Here is a 21,981-nt window from a genome sequence, read left to right on the forward strand (position 1 = left end):
GGTTCAATAGGCTTTAATGGAGAAGCTACAGAACAGCATGTAGTGCAGAAACAGATCAAAAGCAAACTGCATCGGTGTGAACCTAGCCTTATGCTGGCCATACGCGTATCGATTTTCGGACGAGAATATTCATTACGAAAAATCGTTGTACATTCGCTGAATGAAAGAATGACGTTTTGAAAATCTCACTTGCTTTTAACATTCAGTTTTAAAATGAATGTGATTTCTAAACGAAAACCACACACACTGTCTGAAAATTCCTTTGACCAAGAAGTTTTCCATTCTGCTTCTTCAAATTTTCCCATCACTGTGGTCAAAAACGAACGTCAATTTGATGACCCGCTAACAATTAGAAAATCAACGAATGTTCTTACAATTTTTTTTTTTTTTTGAAGGAAAACCTTGTTTTGTATGACCAGCATAAATGACAGCAGGCACAGGTAGCTTTTATCAAGCCACCTGCCTATGACAAGGGCGTCTGTCATACATAATATATAACAGTTATGTCTGATAATCCGCAACTATTTACTTTAACTATTTATTTTTTCTTTAACTGCTTACCGACCAGCCGCTGTCATTATACTGTGGCAGGTTGGCATGGCTGCGCGAATCACCGTAAATGTATGTCACACTACGCCAGAGCTGATGCGCAATGGCTGGCGGCCACGATGTCCGGCCACTTGCGATCACTCCACAGGGAGCCAGAACGGATCTGTGTATGTAAACAAACAGATCCCCATTCTGACAGGGGAGTAGAGAGAGATCTGCTGTTCCTAGTGATCAGGAACCAGCGATCTCTTTCTTCCAGTCAGTACACTGCCCCCACAGTTGGAAACACCTCCCTAGGGAACACTTAACCCTTTGATCGCCCCCTAGTGTTAACCCATTCCCTGCCAGTGACATTTATACAGTAATCGGTGGCTATTTTTAGCTCTGATCGCTGTATAAATGTCAGTGATGCCAAAAAAGTGTCAAAAGTGGTTAAATAAAACATTTGATCTCAGAGTCTGATGACATTTACCAGATTCAACCTCTAATAGTATATACAGTATATCTCTTCTGTCTGTTATTCTCAGAGTGGATTAGAGATTTTGCTCCAGAGAACCATATTTTTGGTTATTTATATTTACCACTGCATATAGATATTTAAGGATAAATTGCCTTTCATTTTTACATATTAACTATAAATTATACACCACACTTTTTTGTAAGGTTATTATCCGATTAATTGAAATAATAATCGGCCAACTGAAAATAATCATTAGTTGCAGCCCTAGTTGCTTATACTTTGGCCTTCCTTTAACAGGGTGTGAACTGACAGATGTCCCTGAGTACTGTGAAGGGTCAGGTTTCCCTCTAAGCCGTACTTTTCCAATGCCCCTTGGCTTCCCATTCCCTTGTTCATATTTTCATCCAGATGGTTATGCAGGTTTTTCCACTAACAAGACCTCTGCTGACGCTGTGGGATCATAATTTGGGTCTGTCAGCTCTGCAAGTCTCAATTAAAAAATGTTCAGGAAGTTCCCATATTGATTCTTTCACAAAAGGTGGCCTTCTTGGTGAACATCACTTTTGCAAGCAGAGTGCCTGAGCTGACAGTTTTTTGGTGAGCAACCATTTTTGATGCTACATAGAAATAAGGTGGGTACTAGATGTCTGGAATTCTACAGCCTCCATTTCGGATATGGAATCCCTGTTCATAGTCATAGATAATCCTAGAAAAGCGAAGGTGCCCTTACCATCCACCATTTCTTGGTGGCCCTGCCATACTGTGGTTCAGGCTTATCTTATCTGTTAAGGAACCTTTGTTTCCTGTTACTGCTCCCTCTCCTGGGACTCTGAGCATGTCTTGGGCCTTTCATTTCTGTGCCTCAGTTTCTCAGGTTTGCAAGACAGCTGTGTGGTCATCAGTTCCCACCTTTCCTAAAATATACAAAGTTGACATTGCCTGTGGATGGTAGTTTTGGTTTTGCAGACTGCCGTTTGAGTTTCGCTTGGTGTGATCCCTTTCTCTGCATTCTTTGAAGGATACATCACCTGCCCTGCTTCAGTAAGTTTTTTGTTTAGGTTATGGATTCCTAAATTATGCACAGGGGTAACCGTTCTGTCTGGAGCGCGGCCAATGCCACTTAGCAGCTGGGTGTCTCCCGCTTGGCTGCTGCTGTTATCCTCACAGCAAGGCAGAGGGTGGGAGGAGCTGCAGATCGGGACAGAGGTGGGACTGAGGACACTGATGTGAAGGGAAAAAAGAAAAAAACAAAGCGACAAAAAATCTAAATATTGATATGAGTAAGTGATAACATGAAAATTGACAATTGACAGCTGCAGTGAATAAAACTTTGCAAGTGCAAAATGATACTAGTAAAGAAAATAAATATACCGCGCTAAGTGCCAAAAATTTTAAATAAATATCACATTTGGAACCGATGCGACTTTGAAAAAAAATCACAAAAAGTCCCATGCAGATATTTTGTTGCAAACATCAATAACCTTGAAGCAATAGAAGTTCCAAATCCCAAGTAAGGTGCTCGTGCTCTACAAAGTGGATACGGATCTGTGCTTAATAAGTGCTTGATATGTGCTCACAAGATGGTACCCCAGCAACGAGGCTTTTTCTGTCATTTTTATAAGGAACATCTGCCCCAAACAAAGCTAGTACATAGAGGAATGAGGCACTCCTTATTACGTCTATTCATATGAGGAAACAACTATCTTAAACAACATCAGCCCACAGAAAATCCACGGGGACTACCCCACATGCATGTTTGACCAAACTAGAAATAGTTGGTCTATTTGGAGGGGTGAGTTCACATCTACGTGGGGGCACTGTATTGTGAGCACTTATCAAGCACGGATTTGTATCCACTTTGTAGAGCACGAGCACTTTCTTGGGATTTGGAACTTTTATTGCTTCAAGGTTATTGATGTTTGCAACAAATTATCTGCATGGGACTTTTTAGCGTTTTTTTTTTTTTTCAAAGTCGCATCGGTTCCAAATGTGATATTTATTCAACATTTTTGGCACTTAGCGCGGTATATTTATTTTCTTTACTGATGTAAAGTGGACTAGACATGTGCACTGACAAAAAATGTGTTAGTTTTCGTTTCATTAGGTTTTTTTTGCTTTTTTCGGAAATCCGAAAATTCGGATTTCCAAATTCCGAATTTCCAAATTCCGAATTTCCAACGAATTTGTCAAAAAACTAATTCGGAACTAAACAAATTGCACATGTCTAAAGGGGACTATGATCTGAAAGGTAGGCTGAAGACACTGCTGAACATGGTTACTTTAATGTCTTATAGCACAAACCTCAGATTCGGACCTCTGCCAGGAGAACCCCCATAAATTTGAATTCAATACCCCTGGGTTATGTTGTTCCTATTTACTTCTAGCTTCTAAGTGAAAATGTGTGTTGCGGGGACAGGTTTGGCCACCAGCAAGGGGCACCCTAGGTTATGGTTGTGGTTCTTTTGGTTTTTCCTAGCTCCCTACTCTTGTAGGTGGCTTAATGACTATTGGTTGTGATCTAAAGATTCAGTTGTGTCCTTCAAAAAAAGCAGAGATGTTATTGGTGTTGAAAAAATAGATCAGTTAACAGACCCTTTTGCTACTACTGAAAGAAATCTAATGGTTGACCATGCAGGCAAGTATTGGATTGTACTTGTATTCTGTAAATAGGCGTGTCTGACGGTGAGCAGTTAACGTACATCTCTAGCAAATCTAATTTTTTTTGCATATTTGGGAAAGATTAGAACACTTTTAGCTTATTTTGCTGTACAAGGTTCTGTTGGAGAGATTCCTTCACTTCCTGTCTGGAAACAAGGTTGTCCCCAAGACAGAAAGAGGGGAAATCTCTCGAACTATACACAGTTCGTATGAAAACACTGGAACCTCTGTTAGCTTTTTATTGACTGCTGTTTTTCTGTTACAGATTTTCTTTTGCTTTCTGTCTGGAGAAATGCCCAAAGGAACAGAAAGTAAGGGAAATTTTTTCTAATGGAGCCCAGGCAAGCAATTAAATCCAGCAGGGGTTCTAACTTTCCAGTTTATTCAAAACTTTATTCAAAACTGCCCTTTAACCCCTTAAGAAATTAAAGGAGAAGTAGAGAAAGTAAAAAACAAACATACATATACTCACCTGTTTGGTTGCAGCTTTGGTCCCCCGCCAGACCAAGGGCTGAGGAATCACATGACCACTGATTGCTCAGTTCTGGGTCTTCACTTAGCGGAGCAGTGACTGTCAATTACTGCTTTTTGCTCTGCCCCTCCAGCAGGGCCGGACTAGGAATAAAAACCAACCCTGGAAAAACATTTTTCTACCAGCCCAACAGCATAACGTCATTATTTTCTTGTTCATAAAATGGAAAACCATGCATTTTTAAAACACATAAATATATATATATATCTCTCAAATTCCGATTAAAAGTGGGGGCATGGCCAAGCGATGGAGGAGTGAGGACGTGTCTGCCCTCAGCTCTGCTCTCACCGCAGCTAACTTCAGCCATAACAGGGGCTTACTCGACCGGGAATGGCTCAAATCATGACCCAGCGATTGAGGGCAGCTTCCCAGCCACTGAGGACGGACCGGGCAAAGCAAGGCCCGCTGGACTCATTCTTCCTGGAGACCCATCATTCTGGGAAGGCAGGCATCAAGATGGTGCCGGAGAAGAATGCTGCCTCGTCTGTGCCCATCAATGCAGCCTCGTCTGTGCCCATCAATGCAGCCTCGTCTGTGTCCATCAATGCAGCCTCGTCTGTGCCCATCAATGCAGCCTCGACTGTGCCCATCTGCAGCCTCACTGTGCCAACAATGCAGCCTCACTGTGCCAACAATGCAGCCTCACTGTGCCAACAATGCAGCCTCACTGTGCTTATCTGCAGCCTCACTGTGCCCATCTGAATCATCAGTGCCCATCTGCAGCCTCAGTGTCAACAATGCAGCCTCACTGTACCCATCTGCAGCCTCATTGTGCCCATCTGCAGCCTCACTGTGCCCATCTGTATCCTCATCAGTGCCCAGCTGCAGCCTTACTGTGACTATACCCATCTGCAGCCTCGCCAGTACCTTGATTACACAAAACGGATGTCTCCCGCTGTGTCATGCAGCTGCGGTCTGAACGGTTCTGCGGCCGTCCACTGTAACAAAGCCCCGCCTCCTCATCCGTGATAGACGGTTAACTGAACACTGATACAATGCTGGGAAATTGAATCAGTGTTCCGTCTATCAGGGCTGAGGAGGCAGGGCTTTGTTACAATGGACGGCCGCTGAACAGTTAAGACTGGAGCTGCATGACACGGCAGGCTGGGAGACACCCGCTGTTTTTGATTACACAAATGGAGCGAGGGAAGGAGAGGAGGACTCTGCATTTGGATTGGCCCTGGGCAGCTCAAAGCGGCCCCAGGGCAGGCGGCCTACCAGGACATTTCCTGTTATCCGGTAGGCCAGTCCGTCCCTGCCCTCCAGTGCTCACTGGAGAGCACTAGGCTATGGGAAGAGCGGGTGCTGCTGGCTTAGGCTCTCAGCACCACGATGAGAGGCTGAGACACAGGCATCTGCATGGATCCTTGCAGAGCCTGGATCAGCTTTGTGACGGCAGCTGACAGCGGCTTTAGCCCACTGTCAGCTGAATCTGAGAAACTAAGTCTACTGCTGTGACCCAGAAGAGAAATATGGCCAAAAAAAGCTTTGACCATACTTTTTTTTTAAAAATAAAGTCAATGCCCAATGTTCATAATCTATATAAATGTAATATTGCCTACTGAACTTTAAAGGATTGCACAGGTTATATGCTTAATTGGAGGATGAGGGTGGACAAATTATTTTCATTAAGATGAAGCATTTTTGGTGTATTCCTGTATTCAAAGAAGGAAAATTGAACAGTAAAGAAATTGCAATAAAAACGTATTTGCATACAACATATTAACCTTCATTTAATTTGCACTTTTAGTTCTGTCTCTTGGTCTGTGGATTCCTAACCTTCCTGGCTGTCCTGGGTGGATACATTCCTGGTATTTTACTCTCCTATGTGCTGTGTGAGTCCACCTTTTTATAGTTTTAAAATTATGTAAAATCATTTTTGCTTAATTGGGCCTCATCATGGGTAAGTTCAGCTGCTTTTTGTAGTGATCAGGGTCTCTGGTGACAAAATTCGCGTTTAGGTTACAGGTTAGCCAACTATGGATATTGTGAGTATGTGTCCCTGTGCTTATTAGGCCTCATGCACACTGGAAGTTATATTAACGTTTTCAAAACGCCAGTAGCTTTGCAGTGAGTTTTTGCAATAGCGTTTTTCAGCATTAACGTTCTCTAGCATTTTTTTTCTTTCAATGGATCAAAAACATTAAACGCTGGTGAACTGTGTTTTTGAGTGTTTATCTGCATTTTTACAGCTGAAAAACTCCTCTCAGAACCCACTAGTTTTGGGGTTTTTTTTACAGCCAAAAAACGCCCCAGCCAAAAACCGTTTATAACAGCTTGTGTGCATGGACACACAGGAAAACATGGAGAGTTTCACTGTAGAAGAAAACGTCTGAAGCCAAAAACAGCAGCTGTAAAAACGTCCAGTGTGCATGATGCTTTAGATGTTTTGTTTATTTTACTTTGTGGAGAAAGGACATTTAATGGGAACTCAAGCAGAGACAAACTCCCATTGGAGTGATAGATAACTGGTCTTTCAAGTATTTACCTTTATAACCTTTCCCTCATTTTACTGGATAACATATGAAGCTAAACATTTTGATAATTTTACTTGAAAGCAATTAAACGTAATGATTTTTGGCTTTTATTTAGAATGCAGCAGAGGGTTGTGGGAATACTCAGGACTTCAAGATGGGCAGTCACCGGCTTAGAAAAATTACACAAGAAATATGAGCTAGAATGTTACGTAGCCCACCAGAATCAATCTGTAACTAAAATATTACTTTCAGGTGAATTGATTCTTTAAAGGCACCTGTAAATATAACAAAAATGTTTGCAGATATAAGGTGCAGGCAGACTGTACATATACCTGCAGCGTCGAACTCTCCACCCCTCTTTGCAAATAGGAATATGCAGCGGGCGCAAAAGCGCGTGGAAAACTCTTCATTTTTTTTTACCAGATAATTACTTGGAACCCCCAAATATTATATATTATCTGAAAGCAAAGGCCCTGGAGAAAAAAATGCATGTTGTTGCAATTTTCACTTTCCCATGATATTTGCACAGCGGATTTTCAAACAAATTTTTTGGGAAAAAATATACTTTCTTGACTGTTTGCACACAAATTGTTTGGTAAAATGATGATGCTACACTGAGTAAATAGATACTTAACCTGTCATGTTTTAAAATTGCACACACCCGTGGAATGGTGACAAACTACAGTAATAAAAAAATCTACATAGGCAACGTTTTAAAGGCCTTTACAGTTTACCAGTTAAGAGCTACACAGGTCGTCTGCTGCTCGAATTATTACTCTGACATTCATGGTGATACCTCACATATGTGGTGCAATCATAGTTCCATGATCCATCCAGTTTAGTAGCCTAATCCCTTGACCAGCAGCGTCGGGCACCACCTTTAGTAGGGATGGAGTCAGACTACAAGTTTTAGTTTGTGGAACTCGGAGTTGGCTCTTTTTTTCCTGTACACTGGGGTGTTATAAAGGAAAAAATATATTCCACTTTTCAGATTTTCAATCCATGTTTCCAATCCTAGACCCCAAACCAGTCATCAATGTTACATAGTAGGTTAGGTCGAAAAAAGACACAAGTCCATCAAGTCCAACCTATGTGTGTGATTATATGTCAGTATTACATTGTATATCTCTATATGTTGCGGTCGTTCAGGTTGTTGCCGACTGCTTCTGTTCCAGGGTAGTCTGAAAGGAACTCGGAAACAGAGGTGGAGGAAGCGGATTCCTTTTGGGACACTACATCCTCGAGGAAGGACTGGATGCAAGATTGGAACCCTAAAATCTCTAGATCTAAGCTTTCTCTGGATGTGGGTTATTTGTTAAAAGCAATTTATAAGACTTTAGAAACCCAGGAGGAGAAGATGTCTGTTTTTCACTGCAAATTTCCAAAGCAGCTCAGCTGCAATTTAGATGCAAATTTTTGGAGCCAGCGGCGTCTTTAAAATTAGCTGGTTAAGGAGTGGGCCGGGAAGCCGGCACATCCTTAACAATGATGAACCCGCTGACAGCTGAATGTAAAAAAAAATAAAAACATTGCCGGCAACAACAAAGCATGAAAAAAAAGTTAGACCCTTATCCAAGCATGCAGGCTGGCAGGCCAGGAAGGGGGGGGGGGCGAGCAAGAGAACACGCCCTCCCCTTCCTGAACATACAAGGCCACATGCCCACAACATGGAGGGGTGCTGATGGGGACAAGGGCCTCTTCTCGACAACCCTAGCCGGTGGTTGTAGGGGTTTTAATCTTTAACAAAAGCCCCCCAGATCCTGCCCGCCCTGCCCCCCCAAATATTAATGAGTAGAAGCTCAACTCATGACGCAGGCTCCCACCATCTGCCTGCTTCGCTGTCTGACATTTCCTAAATAGCTAAGGGGCCACCAGGCAGTGTCACCTAGTGGCACCTCTCCTTGTGACATCACCGACCCAGCATGAAGCGCGGTCAATGATGTCACAAGGGGGCGGTGCCACCGTGTGACATCCCCAAGTGGCCCTGGTGGTGGAGTTGGCAGGCATTGTGATTGACAATGGATCTACACTGGGGGACATTGTTTTTTTAATAAAGGAGTTGTCAAAAACTGTCTGTTTTTTATATCTTCTTTTACGTTTACGTTTTTTTGTGGAATGAGAGGGGGAGTACGTTCGCTTCCAGATTTCGATAAGCCCGCAGACCCCACAACCACTGGCCAGGATTGTGGGGAAGAGGTCTTTGTCCCCATCAACAAGGTGCTTTGGGGTGGGGGGGTACATTCGCTCCCCTCCCTTTCCTGGCCTGCCAGGCTGCATGCTCGGATAAGGCTCTGGTATGGATTTTGAGGGGGACCCCGCGCCATTTTAAAAAATATCTTGGCATGAGGGTTCCCCTCAAAAGAGACCCCAGGCTGTTTTTTTTTTAATTTTTATTTTGGTGTGGGGTTTCCCTTAAATCCGTACTAGATGCTGTTTTTTTATTCTGATCGAATTTGTGTGCAAAACTGATCAGAAAAAGCACAGGCATGCATCCAATTCGCATATATGTGAACGCAGCCTTAAAGAGGCCAAAGGGTGTGTTTTTCCTGTCCACAGTGCTCTTACTAAGTCAGGAAAGAATAGCATAATCCTAAGAAAAAAGCTACTTTTCTAAGGACTTTTTCTGACGCCCTGCCAGCGCACTACTCCAGTGTGAAATCTTTCACACTGGAGTGAATGGAGCAGCTGTTTTAGGGCAGTTTGCAGGCGCTATTTTTAACGCTATAGCGCCTGCAAAACGCTCCGGTGTGAAAGGGGTCTTAATGAAAAAATGCAGTTTTAATTTAGATGAAGATTCTGCTCCTCCTTTATAACAATGCCAAAACTACATGCAGCATTTTCTCAAGTGTCTAAATCTACAGATTTGTTATTTGAAGACAAGTATTCTTAAATATCCCATGCACAAAAGAACAGATATCCTGCTTTAATGTGCTTGGGATTCAGCTGTCACCAATCTCAAGCCAGCTATGGCTACAGCATGTTTTGCTTGTAACCTGGAACTTTGGCTTTCCCAAATGCAGTCTTATCTGGAAATGGGTACCCCCAAGCAACAAATCCTGAAGTCTTTCTCAAATTATTCAAGGCAGCAGGATTAATGGCAGGCAAATCAACTGAATCTGTCAAACTATCATCAAGGTTTGCAACACTTATTAATTCCTCCTGCAGGGCTTTGTGGGTGAGCGATCCAGCGTCTAAGTTTTGCCTTTTGTGGCATCCCGTTTTCGGAGTTGCTGTTTAGGCCTGAGTTGAAAACAGTTTTAGACCATACAACAAAAAAGAAAAATGCTTTTCTACTCAAAATGACAAAAGTGCAGAAAATGCGTTGTTTTTTTTTTTTTTTTTTTTTTTTTTTGTGGTTAAAAATCCCAAATACAAGGTAAAAATATACCAAAAAAAATTTCCTTTGCAAACAAAACAAACTGTTAAAAAAAATAAAAAGAAGTGGCACTAATATTGGTCCTTATATCAATCCTGCAAGATGTATATCAAAACCTCTCAATTTACGTGAGATCAATTGAAAAGAAAGTGCAATGTGCATACAGTGTCACCAAATTTAGTCCATATATACATTTGTGCTCCATAAGTTTATATACCCTGGCAGAATTTATGATTTCTTGGCCATTTTTCAGAGAATATGAATGATAACACAAAAACTTTTCTTTCACTCATGGTTAGTGTTTGGCTGAAGCCATTTATTATCAATCAACTGTGTATACTCTTTTTAAATCATAATGGCAACAGAAACTACCCAGATGACCCTGATCAAAAGTTTACATACCCCAGTTCTTAATACCGTGTATTGCCCTCTTTAACATCAATGACAGCTTGAAGTCTTTTGTGGTATTTGTGGGTGAGGCTCTTTATCTTCTCAGATGGTAAAGCTGCCCATTCCTCTTGGCAAAAAGCCTCCAGGTTCTGTAAATTATTGGGCTGTCTTGCATGAACTGCACGTTTGAGATCTCTCCAGAGTGGCTCAATGATATTGAGGTCAGGAGACTGAGATGCCACTCCAGAACCTTCACTTTATTTTGCTGTAGCCAATGACATGTCAACTTGACCTTGTGTTTCGGATCATTGTCATGTTGGAATGTCCAAGTACTTCCCATACGCAGCTTCCTGGCTGATGAATGCAAATTCTCTTCTAGTATTTTTTGATAACATACTGCATTCATCTTGCCATCAATTTTGACAAAATTTTCTGCGCCTTTGTAGCTCACACATCCCCAAAGCATCAACGATCCACCTCCGTGTTTCACAGTAGGAATGGTGTACCTTTTATCATAGGCCTCGTTGACTCCTCTCCAAATGTGGCATTTATGGTTGTGGCCAAAAAGCTAAATATTGGTCTCATCACTCCAAGTGACTTCCTTATTGTGCATCTTGAAACAGCCACACCACATGTTTTCAGAGAGTCCTGTATTTCACCTGAAGTTATTTGTGTTTTTTTTGTTGCATCCCAAACAATTTTCTTGGCAGTTGTGGCTGAAATTTTAGTTGGTCTGCCTGACCGTGGTTTGGTTTCAATAGAACCCCTCATTTTCCACTTCTTGATTAGAGTTTGAACACTGCTGATTGGCATTGTCAATTCCTTGGATATCTTTTTATATCCCTTTCCTATTTTATACAGTTTAACTACCTTTTCTATCTTTTCCGATCATTTGACAATTTTTTTTACTTTCCCCATGACTCAGAATCCAGAAACGTCAGTGCAGCACTGGATGAAAGATGCAAGGGTCTGTCAGGAATCCAGAAACTCATTGAACTTTTATACACACACTAATTACAAGCAAACAGATCCCAGGCGAGGATGGTTACCTTTTAAAAGCCATTAAAGCTACTATGTGTCAACTTGTGTGCATGTTATCAGGCCAAAATCACCAGGGTATGTAAACTTTTGATTAGGGTAATTTGGGTAGTTTCTGGTGTCATTATGATTTAAAAAGAGTAAACACAATTGATTGATAATAAATGGCTTCAGCCAAACACTAACCATGAGTGAAAGAAAAGTTTTTATGTTATCATACATATTCTCTGAAAAATGGCCAAGAAATCATAAATTCTGCCAGGGTATGTAAACTTATGAGCACAACTGTGTGTGTGTGTTTGTTTGTATGTATGTATATGTATGTGTGTGTGTATATATATATATATATATATATATATATATATATATATATATATATATATATATCCTTAAAACGTGCCAGTGATATTATTGGGTGTAGTGCTCCCCTCCTTCTGTGCCCTCACTCACCAACTTTCAATGCATATTGCGCCTGTGAGGGAACTAGTAATCCTCAGAATATTTAGGATGAGTGGTATGTTTCTCCTTCTTGTTCACCCAACAGGTTAGACAGATTCCTTGTGCATGTTGTTTTATGGAGAGATAACCAGGAGAGATCCATAGTGTAAATCCATTTTATTTTGAAAGTTAGTTTAAAAAAAATTGCACACTTACTTACTCCTCTTGAATACAAGCATGTATAACACCGCTTTGGAACTAAATTTCTGTGGTTTTTGGCTCCAAATGCCGGACGTGACGTCACTTGAAGTTCCTGCCTGCCTTATGCATTTAGCTCCGCCCAGGAAGCGTCATCAGAGGCTAGGGAATCCGGTGAAACAATCGCCACTTATAGTGGTAACTCCTTCTACTACCACTTCTATTCCTTCCTGTTCCTCCTACTACACCTCCACCCCGTGACATCATATCTACCCCACACAATGTGACTACATCCTTAGAAATCTTCAGTGACACTTGTTGTTTTTTCTCTCAATATCTCTTTTTACTAATTCCCAATTATTAGTGGGAATGCTTCAGCAGTCCCACTATTGTTATTCGTTTTTATTTATTTTTATTAATTAGTGGGAATGCTTCAGCAGTCCCACTATTGTTGTTCGTTTTTATTTATTTTTAATTTTCATTTTATTCCGTACGTTTTTTGGCTCTGCATAACTTCTGCATACTTTCAGCTATTAAAGCCATTAAACTTTTAAAATATTCAGCTCTTTCAGCTAATGATGGGACTTTTTCAACTTTTTTTTCTACTATTTATACTTTTTAAAATATGAAGCTTTTTAACGCTTTTTTTTAACATTGAAGTCAATGAAAGCATGCTTCAAATCCTTCAAATCTTCTTCTGCTCCCAAAAGTTTCAGCTCCTTCATACTTTTACCTACAGAAGCCAAACAAACTTTAAAATGTTCACTAAATATTCAGCTATCTGGCTATATCTTTTCAGTTTGATATCTTTTACAGTTTTGTGAAAAAGCTGCTTGTTTAGTGAGCATTTTAGGAAAATTCATCGATTAAACAAAGTGTACTGGGCTGCTTTTGTTGCCATGGTTACCAAAGCTTCTGTTATACACAGTGGTGAACGGTGGGGGAGGCGGCTGGAGCATCTCAGCTCTGATTACAGAGCCCGGGGAAGGGGATAGACACACCATGTACTGATTTATAATAGAGGAATATGATGGGACAATTCTGATGGTGGCAATATGATGGGGCAGTTTTGATGGTGGCAATATGATGGTGGCAATATGATGGGGCAGTTTTGATGGTGGCAATATGATGGGGCAGGTTTGATGGGAGCCGTTTTAGCAGTTCAGCTATTTAGCTTTCTCACGCATTTTCTCCAGGAAATGCATTTTCTAGTTTTAATTAGTGGGAATGGTTTAGCAGTCCCACTATTGTTATTCGTTTTAATTTCTTTTTAATTTTATTATTCCGTATGTTTTTTTTTTTTAAATTTAATTTTATTCCGTACGTTTTTTGGCTCTGCGTAACTTCTGCATACTTTCAGCTATTAAAACAATTCAACTATTAAAATGTCCATCTCTTTCAGGCTGATGATGGGACTTTTTCAACTTTTTTTCTACTATTTATACTTTTTAAGATATTTAGCTTTTTAACACTTTTTTTTTAACATTGAAGTCAATGAGAGCATACTTCAAATCCTTAAAATCTTCTGCTCCCAAAAGTTTCATCTCCTTCATACTTTCACCTACAGACACCAAACAAACTTTAAAATGTTCACAAAATATATAGCTATCTGGCTATATCTTTTCAGTTTGATATCTTTTCAGTTTTTGTGAAAAAGCTGTTTAGTGGTCATTTCAGGAAATTTTAGCTTTTAAACAGAGTGTACTGTGTTGCTTTTGTTGCCATGGTTACCAAAGCCTCTATTATACACGGGGGGAGGTGGCTGGAGCATCTCATCTCTGATTACAGAGCCCGGGGGAGGGGACAGACACACCATGTACTGATTTATAATAGAGGAATATGATGGGGCAGTTTTGATGGGACAATTCTGATGGGGCAGTTTTGATGGTGGCAATATGATGGGGCAGTTTTTATGGTGGCAATATGATGGGGCAGTTTTGATGGGGAAATTCTGATGGGGCAGTTTTGATGGTGGCAATATGATGGGGCAGTTTTGATGGGGAAATTCTGATGGGGCAGTTTTGATGGTGGCGATATGATGGGACAGTTTTGATGGGGCAATTCTGATGGGGCAGTTTTGATGGAGATATGATGGGGACAGTTTTGATGGTGGCAATATGATAGGGCAGTTTTGATGGTGGCAATATGATAGGGCAGTTTTGGTGGAGCAATTCTGATGGGGCAATTATGATGGGGCAATTATGATGGGGCAGTTTTGATGGGGACAATTTTGATGGGGCAGTTTTGATGGGGGAAGTTTTGATGGGGGCCGTTTTACCAATGCAGCTATTCAGCATTCCCACGCATTTTCCCCAGGAAATGCATTTTCTAGTATTAGTGGGAATGCTTTAGCAGTCCCACTATTGTTATTCGATTTTATTTATTTTTATTATTATTTAGTGGGACTGCTTTAGCAGTCCCACTATTGTTGTTCGTTTTTTTTATTTATTTTTAATTTTATTTATGATTTATTATTCCGTACGTTTTTTGGCTCTGCGTAACTTCTGCATACTTTCAGCTATTAAAACCATTCAACTATTAAAATGTTCGTCCCTTTCAGCTGATGGGACTTTTTCAACTTTTTTTCTACTATTTAAACTTTTTAAAATATTAAGCTTTTAACGCTTTTTTTAACATTGAAGTCAATGGGAGCATGCTTCAGATCCTTAAAATCTTCTTCCGCTCCCAAAAGTTTCAGCTCCTTCATACTTTCACCTACAGACGCCAAAAACAAACTTTAAAATGTTCACAAAATATTCAGCTATCTGGCTATATCTTTTCAGTTTGATATCCTTTACAGTTTTTGTGAAAAAGCTGTTTAAGTTTAGTGATCATTTCACAAAATTTTATCGATTTAAACAGAGTGTGTATTGGGCTGCTTAGAGTGGATGATGTCATAGTTAGAGCACAGAGCCTTAAAAAAAATTATCTTAGTTCCTGCTCTATAAATTGCTCTCATGCCCTCAAGGTCTACTTGTCATACACAAATTATACATCAAAACGTAGATATTTACAGCCAACTTCTTTTTTAAATTGCTGACATGCCCACATTTTTAAGTTTATCAACATAAATTTTATACCGATACGTTCACAAAGGCCGTGTGTAACGGTGAAGTCGCTGTTTCGATAGCATGTACTGTTGTGGATTTATTAAGGCTTGTTTGAAGGGTTCTCTCACACTGTCTCTCACTCATTAGGTGTGGGGATTAATGATCAAAAAGCTTTAAAAAAAACCTTTAAATATTCCACATCTTTCATACATTAGTGGTGGTGTTAAACTTTTTTTAATGAAATTCATGTTTATTTTAAAACCATTCCTACTTTTCCAACTATTCTCACTTCAACATTTTCTTATGGATTTAAGCTATTCATCCGGTTAGCTTTAGCAGTTCAGCTATTCAGCATTCCCACCCATTTTCTCCAAATGTATTTTCTAGTAAATAATGCTATTAAAACAATTTCTTTATCATACATCATGGGATACAGAGTTAGGCTAATATTCATTACCTACTGGGTTATACTTCATCTCCAGGTGAATGGACACTGGTAGACTAAAGGTCTTTAGACAGGAAGTGATCCCTTATATAACCCCTCCCATACAGGAAGTACTTCAGTTTTTTACTAGTGTCTGCAAGGTGGATGGGCACGTTTGTTTAAGCTCTCTCGAGCTCCAGGCCTTGAAGTCTCAGCATGGTTCTAAAATGAATCATGGGATTTACTGATCGGATCCATTTGAAACAAGCTTATATGCTAAGATAGATGGTACCCGAGCCTCGCAAAGAAGACGCAAGGATCCTGTGAGGTTTTGCCTCTAATGCGACCTAATGCTGGACCCTGCGTAGTGGAATCCTGGACACCACATAGCTAAGGCATTTCTGTAGGGTGCTGTACAGGTCCAAGGGAGTGGACACTAAAACATGAAAAGGGTACCCAGTCCTTGAAGGTCTTCAAGTGACCGGAACCCGCCGTAATGGGGGAAGATTGGGCTCTTAGTTTTTAAGGTTGCGCCTTGACAGGTAAGTGAAATCCCCCCTTATATACTTATTGTGGGGTGCCCCATGTGTGTAACGATCTGTCAATCCTAGCTAAGGCTGGACACCTGTGTAGCAGTGACTGCAGGGGGGAGTTCTTGGGCTGACTGTTGGAAAGAGTAAGCTTTCTTTTCTTTTGCTGTCTTGCCTTTTGTGGATGGTCCGTGCACGAAAATTTGTTGCATGCACGGAATTGTGCGCAGGTGCACAGCCATCTTATTTAAGCTGAGAGTGACATATGGCGCTTCCAAGGGACAGTTGTGGGACACAGAGCAGGCTCTGAAAACCTTTTCACTTTCAACAGTTCATTCCTCCTTAACCGGGTCATGTGAGTCACCAGGTGTTGGTGGGCAGAGGGTCTCCCTTCTGGGGTAAAATACTAAACTCCCTTTTTGTGGCTTGCAATGTCTTCAAAAAAGAGGAGCTGGGCTAACATTACATGAAAGGGCACACCTATGTCGTTAGTAGCTCCTGAGGAGCCTAGTCAAAACCCTAGTGTTGTATCCCCTGAGAGACCAGAGGCTTCCGGACAATCTGAGCCGCTGCGCCTGTCTGGTATTGTGCCTACTGCTTCAGCCTTTATCACCAGATTGAAGTGTTCTCATCCCTAGCCGGGTTAGAGCACAGGATTGCTGGCATGATTGCCTCCATCCCGCAGGGTGGCAAGAAGAGTGGCAGATCCCCTGGGCCTCCTAATTTGGAGTAGGAATGGGTTGAGGATAGGGAGGAGCTAAATGCCAGGGATAGTGTGGAGGGCCTGGCAGATGAGTCTGCTTCTGAGGAATCTGGGCCAGAAGATGTTGGTATCAGCCTCTCAGTCACAGAGGCTTTTGATCCAGACTCTTAACGAGATGGTTTGTTTTTCCTTTAAGTTACCTCCTGCAGAGGTTTCTGAGCCTCCCTTGTTCTCTTTGGGGTCCCTAAAGCCTCCCCAGGCTGCACAGGCTTTCCCCTTGCACCCACTGTTGGATCAGGCGGTGTATGCTGATTGGGAACATCCTGACAGGATTTTTGTTCCTCCTAAGAGGTTTTCCCTTTTTTATCCCATGGAGGAAAAGTTTGTTAAGAAATGGAGCATGCCAGCTGTAGATGCGGTAGTCTCTTCCTTTAAATAAGAACTTAACTTGTCCAGTGAATAACACACAGGTCTTGAAAGACCCTGTTGACAAGAAACTGGAGTCATTATTGGCCATTTCAGCTATTCAGCGAGCTGTCGCAGAAATGGAGTCTGCCAGTCCTTAAAGGATCAGGTCAGACGGCCTGATAGGCCTAACCAGAAGGATGATCTTGCTGAAAATAGGGCAGATATTCCTCGAGTGCTGTGTTTTGCTGTAGATGCCTTTAACCGCTTCCCAACCAGCTGCTGCAATTATACTGCAGCAGGTTGGCTCCCCTACATGAGCCATCGTAGCTATACGTCGGCTCGCAGGGTCGGGATAGCAGGTGTGCATGCCCGCTGCACAGCGGGGGTGCCGATGCTCGTGGCCGACTATCACGATGACCGCTGGCCACGAGCAATCGCGAGCAAGAGGGACAGAACACGGAAGTGTTCAACAAATCTGTGTCCTGTTCGGAGAGGAGTGACAGATTGTGTGTTCCTATTAGCTAGGATCCACGATCTGTCACTTCCTCTAGTTAGTCCACTCCCCCTTCAGTTAGAATCACCTCCCAGGGAACATAGTTAACCCCTTGATTGCCCCCTAGTGTTAACCCCTTCACCACCAGTGACAATCTATCCTCTATTATGTAGACGCTATGCAAACCAATCAATATACGCTTATTGCATTTTTTTTTACCAAAAAATATATAGAAGAATACATATCAGCCTAAACTGAGAAAAAAATAGCTTTTTAAAAAAAAAAATGGGGATGTTTATTATAGCAAAAAGTACAAAATATTGTGTTTTTTTTCTAAATTGTGGCTTTTTTTTGTTTATAGCGCAAAAAAATAAAAACTGCAGAGGCAATCAAATACCACCAAAAGAAAGCTCTATTTTTTGGGAAAAAAAGGACGTCAATTTTGTTTGGGTGCAATGTCGCACGACCGCGCAATTGTCAGTTAAAGGACACAGTGCCGAATCGTAAAAAGTGCTCTGGTCAGGAAGGGAGTAAATCCTTCCGGGGCTGAAGTAGTTAAAGGATTCTATACAGCAAGTCTCTCATCTGGCTCTCCTGTCTGTACACATGCGCAGACTTGTGTGGCTTAAGAACTGGTCAGCCGAGCTTCCCTGTAAGAAGTTATTAGCAGGGTTCCCCTTCCATGTGATAATACAAGTAAAAAGGCGCAAAGCACAGTTACCTTAGAAGTACAACAGATTAGTCCAGGAACTGAAAACTGTAAAAATGCATGTATAGGTTCATGCATATATACTGGGAGTATATACGAGAGGTCAGTCAGGGCGGCCACCAAAGGAGCCAAAAGCAGGGTCCAGCAAGGTAAAACAACAACAAGGAGAGGGGTGTCTCTGAGTATAAATCATAAATACATTTTATTAAAACAACAATATCCACTCACATAAAAGTTGGAACAGTTGCATTCGGGTCAGTTGGCTGGGCTGGAGAGATGCGGTGGAACTACAGGTCACAGCGGTTCCTGCAGGGCATGCCAGGTCCAGAGAGGATTAGTTCTTGCAGCCGGGTGCAGTCTCTTTCAGCAAACAGTCCAACGCAAATCCTGCTGAGTTGGGAACCAGATTATATCCCAGATGCAAGGATAAGGGTTCCAGGGAGGGGGAGAGAGAGATATGTGGGACGCCAGAGCATCCGTTCAGCCGTGCTGCTGCTCACTAGTTGGATGATGAAGAGCCTCTAGGAAGGAACACGGCCGGCCGAGTCGGGAATCACAAACGAGGCTTGGGGAGCAAATACAGCGTGGCGCCCGGTGATGACGTCACACGTATGCGACGCATTTCAGAATAGGCTTGCCATTGGTGGACGAATGGCCGCATTCCTTTCTCAAGCATAGGGAGGGGAGGACACAGTGGGCTTAAATAGACTGAAGGGGGGCGGGGCCGGAAAGTCCGTGGTATACATAAAAAATAAGTAATGGGCGGCATAGAACGGCAGGGGGGATAAAGACAGAGGACCTCACAATAACATAGTGCAAAAAATATGTATATACTTTTACAGCAGGGCTCCAATTAAGACAAAATATTGTTAATAAAACCATGTAAGGTAAGATAAATTAAAAACAAGCATTTTAAAACATCATAGGGGAATAAATCATAAAGTACAGTACAATAGAGATAATCAACATAAATATAAATAAATATACAGTAAATACAAAAGGCTGCCATAAGAGGTTATGTATTGAGAATGGGAGGTGACTATCAGGGATAGAGGATTCACAATTATAGTCTGCACCGTCTTGCGTGCGATATAGAATAAAACAATATAAAATTAAATAAAATAATAGATTGATCCCGAGGCTATGATTTGCAGAAAATATGGGAATAGACTATTAAATAGAGGGAATTATATATAAGAACTGATGGATTTTTGATATTTCAGAATAAGGGGAAAAAAAAAAAAATATATATATATATATATATATATATATATATATATAATATGCATCCACATTCTTGCGTGTACGCACACGCATAGCCACAACTGGGGGAAACATTAAGGATAGGTTATATGGTACTGATTGTATATGTGTGCACCAACTATAAAGGAGGGGAGGAGGGAGGGAAGGGGGAGGAAAAAGAGAAGGGAAAAAAAAAATGTAATGATCCACATGGGGAGGGGGGGGGAAAGAAAGAGGTGGGAGGGAGAAAGGGGAGGGGGGAAAAAAGGGGGGAGGGAGGGGAAGGGAAAAGGGACCACTTTAATAGCACCGATACTTACTAGAAAAGGAGCCCACCACCCCCATGTTTAGAAAAAAGAGAGACATAGGACCTGTGGTAAACAAATGATGACAAGGGTTAAATAAAGCATTTGAAGAGACACACACACACACATATATATATATATATATATATATATATATATATATATATATATATATATATATACATACATACATACATACATACATACATACATACATACAGAGTCAAATTGTAAATATGATAAATATAATCCTATATAAATATGAACATGTAAGCGCACATATGGAGAGCTGCATATACATGCACACAGACCTGCAAATAAGACAAGATTTCATGATAGCTCTAAAAAATATATATAAAAAATAGTAGTAGAGGAGAGGTTGTTATAGGACCGTGGATATCTCTATTCCTTCATTAAGGCCACCAGGAGAGAGTACATCTAAGCAGTATATCCAGAAACTCTCTCTGGCGCAAAGCTTTTTAAAACGTTCAGTTTCTGACATGTGTTTAGGAATTTGTTCAATGACCCAAACTGACAGACCAGTGGTAGATTTGTTGTGAAACTCGGCAAAGTGCCGAGGGACACTGTGTTTGCCCTTTCCACCCTCAATGAGTCGTCGATGCTGGCCGAACCGCTGGCTAAGTGGACAGATAGTTCGCCCAACATAGATTAACCCACAAGGGCATGTGAGGCCATTCACTACAAAATTGGACGAGCAGTTATAGAATTGTTCCAATGTGTAAATTCTGCCTTTGGATAGAAAAGATGTTTTGCCATGTTCCACAAACATACAAGTCTTGCAGCGGGCTTTCTTACACTGATACATGCCGACTAATGGTATGAGGGTGGTGGAGTTAGAAGTGGGTGTGTCCATGGGTACGTTATTCTGGGTATGGACGGAAGGGAGGTTTTCAGAAGTGGATCTGGTAGCAAAATGGACCAGTGCTTCTTTAGTATATTTTCCATTTTTTTATACTGGAAATTGAAAGTAGTGATAAACCTGGTGGAATGATCTGTTATCTCTTTTTCTTTTTTAGCAGGTTTGCCTTAAGCGTAATAGTTACAAGCTTGGTCAACTAGATCTTTAGGATAGTCTTTATCAGCAAACTTCTTTTTAAATTGTATGCTCATGGTGTCATAGTCACTGTCTAGGGTGCAGTTTTGTCGTAGGCGGCAGAACTGACCTTTAGGTATGTTTTGTGTCCATTTTGGATAGTGGCAACTCCTATAGTGCAAATAGGAGTTGCCAGCGGTAGGTTTGATGTGATTTTTGGCAATAATCATGTTGTCTAAATTACCCAAATCTAGATCTAAAAAGGCCAGTAGGATCGGAAACGTGGGTGAAAGACAAGCTGTATGGGTTGGAGTTGCAATGTTCGACAAAAAGGGAAACTAGGTCGGCAGGGCCATCCCAAATGATGATTATGTCATCAATATAGCGGCCAAAAAATACAATATTGGCACAGTAGGGGTTATTTTGTGTGATGAAATTCTTTTCCCAATAGCCCATGGCCAGATTGGCGTAGGAGGGGGCGAAATTCGCTCCCATCGCAGTTCCCTTAGTTTGTAAGTAGAAATCGCCATTGAAATCGAAATAGTTATGGGTGAGGCAAAAATGAGTTGCCTCCAAGATGAATGCAGCTTGTCTAGGGTTAATAAAGGGATCTTGTGCGAGAAAAAATTCTAGCACAAGTAGACCAAATGAGTGTGGAATTGAAGTGTAAAGTGATGTGACGTCCAGAGATAACCAGAGATAAGATGGTTCCCATTTGTAAGGTGCGAGTAGTTCCAACAAGTGTGAACCATCTCTGATATAGGACGGTAATTGTTTAACAATGGGTTGGAGATACAGATCAATGTATTGACTAAAACCGGTAGTAACACTCTCCACGGCAGCCACAATGGGCCTGCCAGGGGGAGAAGTGAGACTCGTGTGGATTTTCGGTAAGTGATAGAAGTATGGGATCTGGTAAAAGTTTTTGATGAAAAAAGAAGCTTCCG

The 21,981-nt window shown here is 41.3% G+C and overlaps 1 protein-coding gene across 2 annotated transcripts in view; it reads left to right on the plus strand.

The window, feature by feature from the left end:
* RETREG3 (reticulophagy regulator family member 3) overlaps positions 1 to 21,981 on the plus strand; it is a 947,700-nt gene that overhangs the window by 407,383 nt on the left and 518,336 nt on the right. For both annotated transcript variants that reach the window (XM_073608287.1, XM_073608289.1), the window contains one exon: positions 5,950 to 6,034. In XM_073608287.1, the coding sequence (XP_073464388.1) occupies positions 5,950 to 6,034 (85 nt within the window). The remainder of the gene's footprint in view (positions 1 to 5,949; positions 6,035 to 21,981) is intronic.

This window comes from Aquarana catesbeiana, linkage group LG12 (genome assembly GCF_042186555.1).
Source record: "Aquarana catesbeiana isolate 2022-GZ linkage group LG12, ASM4218655v1, whole genome shotgun sequence".
In the NCBI taxonomy this organism is placed as follows: Eukaryota; Metazoa; Chordata; class Amphibia; order Anura; family Ranidae; genus Aquarana; species Aquarana catesbeiana.